At 35.4% G+C, this 14,516-nt stretch overlaps 1 protein-coding gene across 2 annotated transcripts in view; it reads right to left on the reverse strand.

Moving 5' to 3' along the window:
• The window catches only part of LOC124149208 (mutS protein homolog 4-like), a 36,450-nt gene that overhangs the window by 20,115 nt on the left and 1,819 nt on the right, over window positions 1-14,516 (reverse strand). For both annotated transcript variants that reach the window (XM_046520643.2, XM_046520642.2), the window contains 17 exons: window positions 14,097-14,314; window positions 13,387-13,535; window positions 12,588-12,711; window positions 11,640-11,706; window positions 11,084-11,205; window positions 10,370-10,513; window positions 9,235-9,506; window positions 7,257-7,376; window positions 6,814-6,826; window positions 6,550-6,603; window positions 6,025-6,209; window positions 4,939-4,951; window positions 4,423-4,468; window positions 3,817-3,941; window positions 2,918-3,012; window positions 2,461-2,508; window positions 1,443-1,610 (listed from right to left, as the gene is read on the reverse strand). In XM_046520643.2, the coding sequence (XP_046376599.2) occupies window positions 1,443-1,610; window positions 2,461-2,508; window positions 2,918-3,012; window positions 3,817-3,941; window positions 4,423-4,468; window positions 4,939-4,951; window positions 6,025-6,209; window positions 6,550-6,603; window positions 6,814-6,826; window positions 7,257-7,376; window positions 9,235-9,506; window positions 10,370-10,513; window positions 11,084-11,205; window positions 11,640-11,706; window positions 12,588-12,711; window positions 13,387-13,535; window positions 14,097-14,184 (1,833 nt within the window). In that variant the 5' untranslated portion in view covers window positions 14,185-14,314. The remainder of the gene's footprint in view (window positions 1-1,442; window positions 1,611-2,460; window positions 2,509-2,917; window positions 3,013-3,816; window positions 3,942-4,422; window positions 4,469-4,938; window positions 4,952-6,024; window positions 6,210-6,549; window positions 6,604-6,813; window positions 6,827-7,256; window positions 7,377-9,234; window positions 9,507-10,369; window positions 10,514-11,083; window positions 11,206-11,639; window positions 11,707-12,587; window positions 12,712-13,386; window positions 13,536-14,096; window positions 14,315-14,516) is intronic.

The following is a 14,516-nucleotide window of genomic DNA, read 5'->3' on the forward strand; positions in this document are numbered from 1 at the left end:
TTCACACTAAACTGACCAACCTAAAATATTGAGTTACAGTTTTTTTTATTGGTGTACCTAAGTTAATTTGTTGCCTCAAAAATTTAATTATATGATAAATCTAGTGTGGCCTTTAACATGCATACCACTACACATCACTTGTGTTGAAAATAGTGAGTGTATACAGTGTATGAGAATGCTGAGAGAAACTATACTGGTAAATAACTTCACTTTAACATCACTGATCATACATATCTTCTCACAAAGCCACTTTCCATATCATTCCTTCCACAGGGTTACAAACTAACAGTTTTCATCCACTAGTCCTTATAATGATAACATATAGCAACACCCTCAAAAGGGGCAAATTTCTACTAGTCCTTATGATACCTTAACTATTGGGCAGTTTGTCAAGGACTACAGGACTTGTGCCAATTTCTAACGCTGCTTCCATATGTTTATAACATTCATGTCACAATGTGTTGTTAACATAGCACAGTAATTTATCCAGGATTCTAAACTAAGTGACCAAATTGGGACAAAAATCATTATTTGGTTCAAAATTGAGATTTTTGTTATAGTTTTTATTTTCCTTACATGAGAGACATTTAACACTGTATATAAACATTGCATTCAGTTGTAATTTAAAAATTAGCTTTAAATCCTCTTCTAATTGATTGGTCTTGTTATCAGTAAAATACAAGTCTTATTGACAAACCAAAGCATTAGCATGATGAGTCATAAATATCATAGCATGAATTGAGACATGTTTTATTCCATAATTTGCTGCAGATTTAGAGCTGAATATTGGCCTCGGAGCAGGTGTAGATAAGTCCCATGTAAGTATCATGGTTAGAACTGAACACAGGAAAACTGAACTATTATAGAAGATTTTACTACAAATTAGGGCCTATTTTTAATCTCTGGTTTATAAATATTTTATCTTATTGTGTCTTTTGGCTGTAGTCGGTCGAATCCATAAATGTGTTGCCTTACTTACAACCGATATGACAAAAATATGAAGACATGAAACTTTTATTGATATATATAACCATTTCTTTATTATTTGCAACTTTGTGATTTTGTATCAGGGATTCTATTGGCAGTTTTATCAGGTGACTACTGAGAAAACATTATGTGATTTAAAATATACACCTATGCTGATATGTTTACACAGGGTGAAGGTTAATGTACAAAGATAAACAGTACAATGAAGAAGCCAGTAGGATAACAACCAAGAAGCTAAAATAACTGCAGTGAAAACAGAGTGATAGGACTGAGCATGCTAACTTAGAGCTGACAAGGATTACAATATGACAACGTAAAAAGTTAACAATCAAGATGTCCATTTTCACACTCAGTTTTCACCTGATGAAGAGGCAAGAAATGCCTATCAATGACCTCCTATATCAGCAGATGGCAACTGCTTACTGCCAGGTTAATTTAAACAAAGTTTGACAAACCTCCAACATAAACGTTGATGAGTTTGTTTCCATGTCATCATCACTGCCAATACGGGAGAAGATCTGACTGGCAATCCGGAAGGATGCATACTGTGCTGGAACAAATGACCCAATCTGTGCCATGATCTGCAGAAGAGCCACTTGACGTAAGTAGGTCGACTTCCCACTCTGAAATAAGTTATGGAAGCTGATGCATACCACTTGAGCTGCACTGGGAAAATATAACCTTGGTATTTCAATTCAATGGCCATTTGTGTCAAGTTGGCATAAACTTGTACTATAAAGGCCAGATTAGGCAATCACTTGTTTTACAGGCAAAATCTGTCATCTATAAATCATGTAAAAAACATCTAGGAAGGGAACCAGGAACTAATGGAATGGTGACTAGTAATCTCATCTCACTATTTACAGTTACATTCATAATTCACCTGAATGGAAAAAAAAGCATTGTGTCCCTGAAACACTGCTAAAGGATTAACCCCCAAATGTGAGTGTATGACATGAAATAACATGTAATAACGCAGTAATAAATTAAGACATGTGAATTTATTTTTCCTCCTTCCTGTGTTCAGTTACTTTTGGCATAAACATCTGTAAACAAGTAATTAAATTGGTCATTCCTAAAGAAACATTTCTCCAGTCAATCAAATTGCCAAAACACACACCAACCTCCAATAACTCACATGCACAGATGCACAAGCATTCTAAAATATCTCATCTTTCAGAATCATGTTGAATGTGTCACTTAACCCCCTTGTATAGGACTGTTCCTGGTTACATTTGTCTGGTCCAAACATACTTATAGGCCACCCAAATAAAGCTACAGTAATGCTGAATGTTGTGTTAAGCAACAGTCACTTACTCCTTGCACTACAACAGTTTTTTGATAAGTGACGTTCACAATCTATTCATATAAACGTTTGATGCGTGTGTCCTTTTGATCAACACATAATTCCTTCACAAAGAGCAGGTCAATGGATTTGTTATCAAATAACCAGAGAGATGTTATTATACAAACCATGTTAGGACCTGTGATGATAATAAAGTTACTGTCTTCAGATGCATACTGAAAACAGGAAAAGATTCAGTTAGGCACATATAAATGTTTCACTTACAAAAAGATAACAATCTAATTTATCCTTACCAAATAGGACTGACTTTTCAAATCATATCTCATTGTTTTCATACATTAGCAGCAAGGAAGATATATCTTGATGACTTAAAGATGACCTTGGGGATTCTTGGTAAGAATATAGATGACTAAATGGATCGGAAGGTCAGGCTCAGTAATTTGGTTGAATGCACATCATGTTACTGCATTATATCCCAAATTGTGGATCGATGCTAAGATGTTAAACACAGGATTGTCTGGTCCAGATTTGATAACTTACAGACTGCCATCGGTATAATTGAGCTCGAAAACGAACAAACAACAATCAAAACAGTTTTAATCCAAGGACTCAGTACATACTCACAGTATTGTTTGGTACTGGAGCTTCTACTCCAATATTTTCTAGAATGGGATGACGGCCCTGCTTGATTGCTAATGTGTCTGTAAATTCTGGTCTCACTGTAGAAAAGAATACACCACTGACAGTAATATTGTACCTGAAACTTCATGTCAAACCATGGTGCAGACACACCAAGGATCAGGTCAGTCTTGGGTTTCAACCCTATTATCAGCAGATCTTGCCAGTGGACAACCAATGGATGCAACTCTGCACAGAGTAAGGTCACACTAGAGACTGCTAGGCCACAATGCCCTCTTTTGTATGATAACTTACAGTTGCACTCATCTGTTTCAACAATTAGAGCTCAAATCATGAAAAAAATGTCAAGATGTCATCAAAGCAGGCTAACTTTAACATTCTTTCTCAACTAAATAATATTCTCATTTTCTCAATCTCATATAGTCTTACAGTCTTACAATATATGTACTGGGTATTCCTTTAGTAACAGGATCAGAACAATACTTTATGATGTTTATACAACATAACACAAAATACAGAACTTAACATGAAATCTCATTAAAATACATGAATAATGTTTTCAAAAGTCTTAAAACAAAAGAAATAGGAACATGCATGACCAAATTAGATGAATATTGAGGCAATGTAGTGAATGAAACATGTTCTCAATGTAATCATTAAATGATTAAGAGAAATCACATTTTAATCATGTTAATATGTCATATACCATTTCAAATTACCAAGGTTTTATGCAGACATTCACATTTAAGACAAAAATGATATACCAGGGGTACCTTTTAATCCTCAGACAAGGGTTTACATACCAATAGTGATGGTTTGTCACTGATTGATTGCTGATTAGGCTAAATTAGGGGTTTTTTTGGTTTCCTGAACAAACAACTTACCATACGAGGAAAGACTACAGGCCTTGGCAAATGCAAGCAGCATATCCAGGTTTGAAACACATTCAGACAGCTTGTACAAGCAGCCAATATGCTCTCGAATGTCACTTAGGAGATCAGACACGACACTGGAACAAACATTGTAATTTATCACATGAAACAGATAAGGTCACCTGTGAGTCTAATCGAAATCCATATCAATTCCCTGATACATTAAACATTCAATGAATAAGAATTCTCAGCAATTACGCAACAATAAATTAATTATTAGATTTTCATCAAAATACTTTCATCCTGTAAGCCAGAAGGCATAACATTTTTTATATTCTATATTTTGAAAACAAACTGATATAAACATCTGTATACATTGGTTGTTGATGGATGAGATGTTTGGTAGAATTTTGTATATGCGGTATTTCATCAAGGAACGAAAGAAGTGAATACACAGCAATTTTCTTCTTGAGGACACTATAATTATGTAACGCAGGACGAGGCATAAGAAAATCTATTAATATATTAATCATGACCTTGAAGAATGAAGATATATTAAAGTAACTGTAACATATAAATATATGCAAATGCTAACAGATTTGCAAAATGCATACTTACATGTTTGTCATGAGATAAATCTCCTGTAGTGATTCTTTAATACGATCTGAAGAGTCAATAAATGCATTCACTAAAAGACCAGTAATCAGATATAGGCTGTATGTTTTAAAGGATTTGAGAGGCAGACATACTTCCCCATGTCATCATGGTCATATTCAATCACTCAATCTTATTTCTTTACTGATCCGTTACCACCAACATGGTAATTATGTACTGGTATAGACCACATATAATCAATAATAAGCGATGTATCATATAAACAATTTCATGATAATAATATTAGCTGGGCAAAAGTTAAAAAACATCAAAGAAAAAACAAAAAACATGAGTTAACAGTAAATTATCTCTGTGGGTTAACGGCCTTTTACTAAGGAATATGAACAATGATTTTAACAATTTTTCATCTAATGATACATTTCTTCACCCAAGTGAACAGCCAACTATAAACAACATAAACTCTACAGTAACAAAATAACCTCAGAGGATGAGTTTCTCTGTTAACCAAACACAACTTACCATTCAGTTTGATCTGTGGATAAGTGGATTTTACCAACATCGTATTTTCACAACATAATTATACCATAAGGTTCATCATCTAACACAGTTGAGACATCCACCATATTTTATTTGTTCAATATTTGAAAACACAAATTAACAAAGGACTAATTTGCCACGCACACACGCACACACGCACATATATACATACATACATACAATACATACAATTACATACATACATATACATACATACATACATACATACATACATACATACATACATACATACATACATACATACATACATGCATGCATGCATGCATGCATGCATGCATGCATGCATGCATACATAAATACATAAATACATACAATACAATACAATACAATACAATACATAACATGTACAAATTGTGTATAAGTCTTGTATGTATAAGTCTATCAAGAGTTGTTTTTGATAAGGATGTCTAAATACAGGGCAACAGACTCATAAAATTTGAACGAGCAGATACTTTGGGTGCATTTAGCAATGCCAAAAATTTACAAGTTATCTTATGACATAATGTTGATTTCAACATTTAACATGTGTTTAAGGGTCAAATGATGCCCAGTACAAACAGGGTTTCAGGAATATCAAAATCATTTGGGTTTCTTCAGGGTCAACAAAACTGGTCAATGACCTGTGCCTCCTGGCAAACTTAAACTCTTGACATGTTGCAGCTTTCACATACTTCATAAACATATCACCCAAAGAACACAACTATTGTACATGTATCCTCCTCCTTAGACCACAATAAATGAACTATTAAATTTTCATCCAATTTATTTTCAAAATAGTGGGAGTGAGTTAATTTATGTTTTATGCTGCTGGACGCAATATCATAGCTATTTCACAGAGGCCTATAAATAATCAGAAGTGGACCAGGCACACCAGAGGCTAACATTGGGATCAAACATCCAATTATTTTCTGGCCACAATTACACACATTCAATCAGGTCACACAATGTTTCTACCCAATCCTCACTACTGGGCACTGGCAATAAGCATATGATTTGGGGACCTATTCTATCCTGAATCCCATCTGGGCTAATAGGTGAACTACTTACCAAGTCTGACGTGGTGAAACTGAGAGTGCTCTTGCACTTGGTGATCTTGATGAAGATGCCCGGCAGGGTCTCCTGTGTGTAGGCCTCCTTCCCTCCGCAGTACAGCTGGATGTAGAACCCACGCACTGTGTTGTATGCTGTCCGTAATGGGAGGCTGTACTTCTCACCAATCTGTTTCACCATTTCTGGAACATTGCCACAACAGGGTCTCTGCTAATGACATCAGGGGTTGCTTTCAACCACAAAAATACCCGTTTTTTGTGGTGTTCACAATAGAAGAGCACAAAGGTCCCATTATTTTCTCTCAAAGTTATTTTAATATTTTAGATATTAGGTGAAGAAATTGAAATAGTTTTGATCTGTGAGAGTATGGTGCATCCAACACTGCAAACTGATGTGAATAGTTATGGTCACTTGAACCAGTACCTGTAAAAAAGATTGGCCAGGAGTCAGGGATATAGGGCAATGGGGTGGGGTACACTGTATACCTGTCTATAGCTGCAGAAAGCAGTAACAGGCACTTACCAGCAATGTCATCCACAATTTCAGTGTACGTCCTCCGACCAACATCCAACAAACCTGGAATCAATAGAAGAAGCAATATTACTGCTATATACAGGTAATACAAAGAAGTGAAAATTTAAAAGAAATATTTAATAATATTAGTATATTAGAAACATGTGACACATCACATTAAATCTTTCAAATAAGTCTACACATTGTGTGAATGAACATTTGAGGTAAATGTGATTCATTTCTTGTGCATAAGATACACTGTTATCCACTCACCATTGAGATTTGGCTGAAAAAATACAAATGAAATTATGCCATCATATGATAAACAACAAGTATAATTTTGGTCATTTTTATCATTTGAATAGCTTGTGATGTGGTTCTGGCAAACAGATATTACCTCTAAAAGTTTAAATGGTTCTGAGGGAAGTCCTTTTGTAAAAAAATATTAGTCAGTAAGGGGGAAAAAAGACATTCTTCTGTTCTTCATGTTGCCATGTGTGCCATGCCAAGATGGTATTGCTGGTCTTGGTGTTTATTGTTTGCATAACAAAGCTGTTAGGCATGGAACTAAACAAACATCCATTTCTTATGTAGAAATGTAAGAAAATTTGCAAAGATAAGCTTTACTTAACATGAAATACTAATAACTACATTCATTAGATATTTTTCCCCAGAAATAGATGGTAATGTTTTATTCAGGATTTCAACATGCCTACCTTGACAGCAAAACACTTCTGTGTCCTTATGTTGAGCGTTCCTTTCTCGTACTTTGTGTCTTCATGAATCACTGTGTGGATCTTTGACATGATTGCCTCAAAACGTGGATCCTCAAGAGACTAGATTTTCATGATAAATACATATATTGTTTTCATTTCATATAACAAATATTTTAAGGAAAAAGTAACTGTTATCATGTTTCAAAACTTCAAAACTTCCCATTAGTGATGTACAGCAGCTGATAAATAGATAAGTTTTAGATGACTTTCTTTTCTACCACAAATGTCATTGCAGAGTGTAACTGAATTAAGTCCTGTTTACACAATTAGAAATGATCAAGCTGTAAACAATGGTAAAGCCATAAATATATATACATGTAGTCAATTCCATCAAATTTTTCATTAATTCTAGTCAAAACTGCTTCAAATATGACTTTTAGCGAGTCATGGTACGGCATTTATGATATGTGTATCCATTCTCTTGCAACTAAAGTTCGTTTCAAGGTGTCAATAGCGGTAATCTGACCGTGGTTGCTGTAAATAACGGTGAGTTCTGCGATCACTTCGCATACGATTTCACTGAAATTATTGTAAACATTATTGAATGAAATTTTGAATATAATTTAAAAAAATATATTGCAAACATTAGTCCAGATAAACAATGAACATTTTTTTTATTACCAGATATTATAATAATAGGATCAAATTGCGTACTTCATTTTGGATTTGTTGACTGGTATTTCCGGTGTTACGTGATCGCGGTGATCAGCTGATAATGTTTTCTGAGATGGGGGGGAAAACATCGCGTCATTGGAAAACTTGAGTTCATTGAAAATGTTAGTAAATTTTGGTAGCCATGCTTTACCGCGCGCTAAAACCGAGTTAACGCTATATCGAAGGGTACAATAACAAGGGAACACTGTATTTACTTTTAAAACTAATTAAATTTTTGTTGTGTTCACTGCAATTCCTGCATTCTGATTACCAGTATCATCATTCAAAGGAGTTTTTAGTGAAATTCATGCATATTCATAGACCAAACTATCCTTTGAGGCTGAAGGCCAAGAAGGGATAAAACAGCAAACATGCAGACTCGCTTGCCTGGGTTCCATAAACTTCATGTCTATGGGTCTCATTTCTAATTCGCATTTTTTCACTGTGTCTTCCCGTTCTCAGGGAACTAATGTTTGAATCTGGTGGTTACTGACCATGTCATTTGAAACAGACGCCTTATCCCTGACATATTTGTTCCATTCGTGACAGTCTGATAGTTGCAGTTCTTGCCTCTTGCCCCGCTTGACATGTGCTATGAACTTTTTTTTATGCTACCCTGGTGATTGGTTGCAGACTTTGCGGGCATGTCAAGTTATGTGCATAAATGAGACAATCACCTGATTCATGTCATGTCACAGCATGTATTCCTATGCCTGTTTATCAATCTTGTCATATTTGTCTTCTTTGACTTATATAATTGTATTTTATTAAACTATTGTAGATAACACATGTGTTTGTTGTCAAATTTAATTGTAAGGATCGATTGATTGTGTATTTTTTTTTCGGTTCATTGAGGTATGGATTACAAAAATGATGTGCAAACTGGATGAATCTGTGTAGCACAGTCAATTCTTAAATGCCTGTAATCATAGCTACATTGAGTATCTAAACGACAGACCTTGTTAAGGAGAGCACCAGAGATATATGTATATGTATCTTCATTATGACCACGATACTGGCAGAAATAATCATATGCAGATGAATCTGTTTATTTCAGACTACAAATTCATGAGATACAGGTTTGAATTGAATTGTTAACTTCTTCATAACAAGTGTATTGTGAGCCAGAAACATGTTCAGTTAATGGAAACAAACATACTGTCTCGCTTACTACATCAAACATATTGTATATTTATTTATTTTTAAATATTATCATAAAAATCAGGAATGAAATATTACTATTATTGTTTCATAAAATATTTACCTTGCAGTATGCTTTAAGTAAGTCATTTTCACAGTCCTTGAGGAACTCAGTGAGATGAGACACCAGCTCCAGTGTGTGTTTGAGGTGAATGATGTTGGTGATCTTCGACTCGGCAGTCTTGAGCGTCTCCTGTTTGGGCAGCTGGACACACAGGGAGATGAGGTGATCTATGTCCAGGAAGCGACTGACCACAGACTGCAGGTTCAGAAATATCTCCTCCTTTTCAGTCAGCTCCGCCACGATGTCCTGTCTGGTGCATATTGTTTCAAAATCTACAACAGAAAAGAAATGTTTTCATATCTGGAAAAGACTTTTTAAGACAGTTTTGAAATGGGAAAAGATATATTACTTGGGGGTCCAGAATGTTAATTTTTTTTGCCTTACAATAGAATGAAGATATTTCCATATGTGCCATCATATGACAATGTTTTGTTTAAGCCTAATTTGAGAACATATTATCTTATGTGACATATTAGCATGGCTGGTGTTAAACACATGATAACAAACGTGACAGTTCATTATTTCATCGATTTGGTATCATGTACACAGAAAGTGGTAAATTTCAATCAGAATACAACAAAAAATCCTTATAAGTTGTATATGTGGGGCTATCTGAACAATTTTCAACAGTGACCAATTAGCTGCATGTGCTACCAGTGTTAATGTAAGTAATACAGCAGTCAAACTCAATGCATTACTGAATCTACAACTGTACAAAAGCAGTCCAGATACCAGCCAAGTCAAGTAAATGTAGGTCTACTATGTGTAGCTTAAAGAGTCGGCATTGTAAACATATTCTGTTATGGAAACCCTTTTTAGAGCAAAGACAATTATCATAACAACTTTATTTATCCACAGACTAGACTTGATTTCTTTTATATGCAGCTGAAATTCTGCAGATGCAACATTAAACCTTTAACTCCCTACTGATAACAAACAATCTAATTAATGTTGACAAGTCATGATATAGATGTGAACCTAAGAGAGACAACAGTATGTTAGAGCAGAGAAAGGACAAGCTATTACCGGTAACATTATCAGATAATGATAGCGATGTGAAACTGAGGGAATACTACATTATGTTGGAGTTAGATCCCAGTATTTAATATTGACAGATTAGGATAGAGATGTGAACCTGATGGGGGCTGCAATATGTTGGAGCGGAGCATCCTGGCCCCACCATGCGTCTTGGTGTGATTCAGGACGCCATACAGTGTATGCTCACTCTTTGGATCTCGTCTGTTCTGAAGCAACTCCAAGTTCTTTGCAGTTGATGCATCTGCAGTATACATGTCACTGCTCGAATATGTGTCACACAAGAAGAATGATCATATTGAAATGGGTAGATATCATAATGTCCCAAGAGATCAAAGATTTTGTAACCTCTGTAACATTGGTCTTATCGAAAATGAATACCACTTTCTGTTAATTTGTAAAACATATAATAATCTTAGACATAAATATATTCCAGGAAAATATTATGTCCATCCTACATTAAATAAATAGTCATCATGCCATGCTGCAACCATGAAAAACCTCTCATTATATATGTTCAATGCAATGAATGTTAGAAGTTCTTTAATGTCAGTTGTGGACCTGACTACCCAAATGTACAATGGGTTGTCGGCCTACAGTGTGATATGAATAAAGAATAACCATATCCAAGAAGAATGATAACTATATACACAAACCAAAAGTTTAAATTTCCATACATAATGTCAGACATATAACACTTCCTCTTGTAAGATGTGGATTTTTTTTTTTGCAATATGTCTATTTAGCATATGGTTATTGAAAAAATCATATTTTCATATGTCCTGATATCAATATCTAGTTGTGTATATCTCACCTATCATTGTGGTCTGTTCACTGCCCTTGAAGATCACCTTGACGGAGGCTGGAGCATACATGATGTTCTGTATGAACTCTGTGTACTTGAGCAGCGCTGCTGTGGTTGCCAGACAGTAGTACCTAGTGGTGTGCAGTAGGGCATCAGTATGGATGATATACCGGTAGTTTTACTTGTTTTCGGTAAAGGGAAGCAATATTCAAAGGCTTGAACACACAACATAAATACATAACAGTGGAATTAAATGTCTGCACCAACACAAGTGTTTTAACAATCATGATAATGTAAGTCTCTTTTCTATATCATTATCAAATTTGAAGAAGATCTGTGGGACATCTCAGAAAAAAATCAGTCAGTGTCCTAGAAGTAGAAAATGAACCAATCTGAAACAATGTCTCTGTTTTTCTTCTTTTCCTATTACAATGTTTGAATTCATTAAAACAACCCTATTTTAAGCTTTTGCTCATTTCAAAGAGCAATATAATAAAATATAAAGAACAAAATCCTTCATTTCCTTCCTAACATATTTATTACCCAGAGCAAATGTTTCACGTACTTGGATGCCACCTCTATTTCTACAGTCTTCAGGTCTGGCACGACAAGGTAGCGGATCTGCTGCAGGCCTGGAAGGGAGATAACCCATACTGTCAACATATCAGCAAGCATGACTACCACAAAACATCCTCAACCAGTGCAGTTTTATTATGCATGATTGAAATCTACAGCTTGATTGCTCATTATACCCCAAAACCAGCTCAGCTCAATACAATTTACTTGTCTTATTTCTTGTTAAATTTACAGTAAATATTCACTTCATCTTAGAATGACAAGGATGAAAAAAAAAAAGACCTACCTATTTAACTCAAATCTTAAATTGTAGGTTGGGCACAAACAAGTCAATACATTATGTTTGAATGGTCCCTATCCCAACAACGTGAGCTCGGGGCATCTGTTTAGTTAAAGTCAGATTACTCCAGAGAAGAATGTCCTGAGTACCCCTATGCTTGTCAATGCTGGTCAAAAGAACTCAATAGAACGAGGATCAAGTGGCTACCCAATGTTGACAATGGTATCAACTACTTGTTTGACTGTCCCTAACTCAATTAACAGCTTGCATGATACAGCTGGAATATCACTGACTGTGGTGTAAAATAATATTCACAAGCTTATATCATGTCTCTATCAGGGGTGAAAACTGGTCACAAAATCACCACCAGTCCAGCTCAAAAGTTGCCAGTCTCCATTTTCCTGTTTTTCTCTTACAATAATAACTCCCTCTCTATCAGTTAGTACTAGTATGAAACACAACATATATTCAAAATTCTAGTTCAAGGATATAATTTACATTGCCATGATATCTGTTACATATCCTGCTGCCAACCTAAAGTCCATGTAATACAATACATATCATACAATGTGAGAAATTAAATGTATCTCAATGAACGATATGAGTGGTCACTTGTAAGGACTATTGAAACAAACACTAGTTAGCCAACTAACATACCTTTTGTTTCATTAAAGTATTTTCTCTGCACAGTTGATACTGTAGAGTTTTGGAAGTGATCGTTGATGAGGGTGTAAAGTTTGGTCATGTTGCCAGTCTCGCAGGCCGTGTTGGGCATGATAATCTGAACAAAATGTCCAAAAACAATTGCAAAATCATAGGTATTGGGTTCGAATTTCAGATAAGCCGTCATGGCCATGATTATGATCCTTGGTTTGTTAGCACCATACCCATGATTGCATGTTTCACCAATATCACACCATCTTTGTCCTGCATCAATATTGACTTCCCTCCCACATGAATCTGAAATACTGTAATATACTTGTTAAAACATAGTCACTCAAAACAATTTACATTTTAAAGGGAGTCATCTCTGACCAGAAATTGGCACTGGTCCTGTAGTCCTTGCCAAACTGCCCAATAGTTAAGGAATCATAAGGACAAGTAGAAATTTTCCATTCTTATGGATTTTGCTATATGTTATCATTATATGGACTTGTGGACTAAAATAATTAGTTTCTAACGCTGCACTTCAGAAAAAAATAAATATGTACCAGGAAAGCACTCTAAGTAAATGATTTAACAATTCCTTATTGTTGTTTTTTTCACTACTTAAATAGATCTTTTACCAATTTCTGATTTACTTCTCTTATTTGAACTTTTGGATTTATTTGAATGACAGTATCTACTTTCATTTTTCAAAATCATACACTGACAGACATTGGGCATCAACTGTTATTGTTGATTCATGTGATAGTTGATAGAGAGTGCTAGTTGATCAGATACATGCAGTTCTCACCTCTATTGGCTGAAGAATCTCCAGCTTTGTCATGGTCTTCACATACGTCTGTGTATCAGAGAACTGGGAGAGATTCAGAACAGGTGACTTCAGATCCAAACTTGTCATGCCAATCTCTCCACGAGCCAGACCACGTCCCTCAACAATGGCTGAAACACCATAATATATGTCGACTAAGCAGTTATGACACTTGCCAAACATGTCTGATGGTGTCTTCGTTTTTGTAGCCTTGTCAAATAATGTTATAATTAAAAGGCACAAAACTGCTCATCCACATAGTGAAAATGTCCAGTACAGTAACAGTAAATTTGGTGATGCCTAGCTAATATATAAAATCACCTGTCCATGTTCATGTTCAAAATAATGTGTAATATAACTTGGAACCATTACATTTTTCATTGACTGACCTGACCAATGTTATCTGAATATGCCAGATTTGGCAGAGTTACATCATTTGTCAAGGAGGAGGAGTTTAGTTTGTGAGAAAAGGAAATTCTAATATTCAGTCAATGGTAATGATTCCCCACACATATACTGGTATTCTAAATTAACAACAGCCTTGGTGTTGTTGATTGCTGATTAAGGAGATAGTGTTTTTCAAATTCAAAGGCATTGGGATACTTGCAATAACTACATGACACATTTTAGGACAGGGGACAGCACTCAGATTAATTTGGTAAGAATTAATTTCAAGATTTTCAGTATCTTACCAACAATGACTGATGAGTTATGGTCAGCCGGTGTAGTGGTGGACCCTCCGGTGTTGTATGGAGTTCTCCTTGACCCTGGGGTGCGCATGTTAGAGGATGGGCCTCTCGGTGTGATGAATGGTGTTCTTGAGGCAGGTGTCTTGAACAGCGAGCGGCGATGTGGGATGGCCGGAGTGGCAAAGGAAGAGGATTCTTGAGGGTACTTCGACACAGAGGAACTACATAGAAAAGACCATTCGAATTGAAACTACTTAACATGCAATGACAGATGTTCTACTTCTTTGGTCTAAGATATGATTTATTTAGAGCAGCTAGGGTTATGTGAAATAAGGTCAGAAAAATCTTTTCCTTTTTAGACAATTTTGCCATAATTATGGATAATTGTTTTGAATGTCTTATCACTGCAAGTGCAGCAAACAA

This window comes from Haliotis rufescens, unplaced genomic scaffold (assembly GCF_023055435.1).
Source record: "Haliotis rufescens isolate VD_foot unplaced genomic scaffold, xgHalRufe1.0.p SCAF_4, whole genome shotgun sequence".
Classification (NCBI taxonomy): Eukaryota; Metazoa; Mollusca; class Gastropoda; order Lepetellida; family Haliotidae; genus Haliotis; species Haliotis rufescens.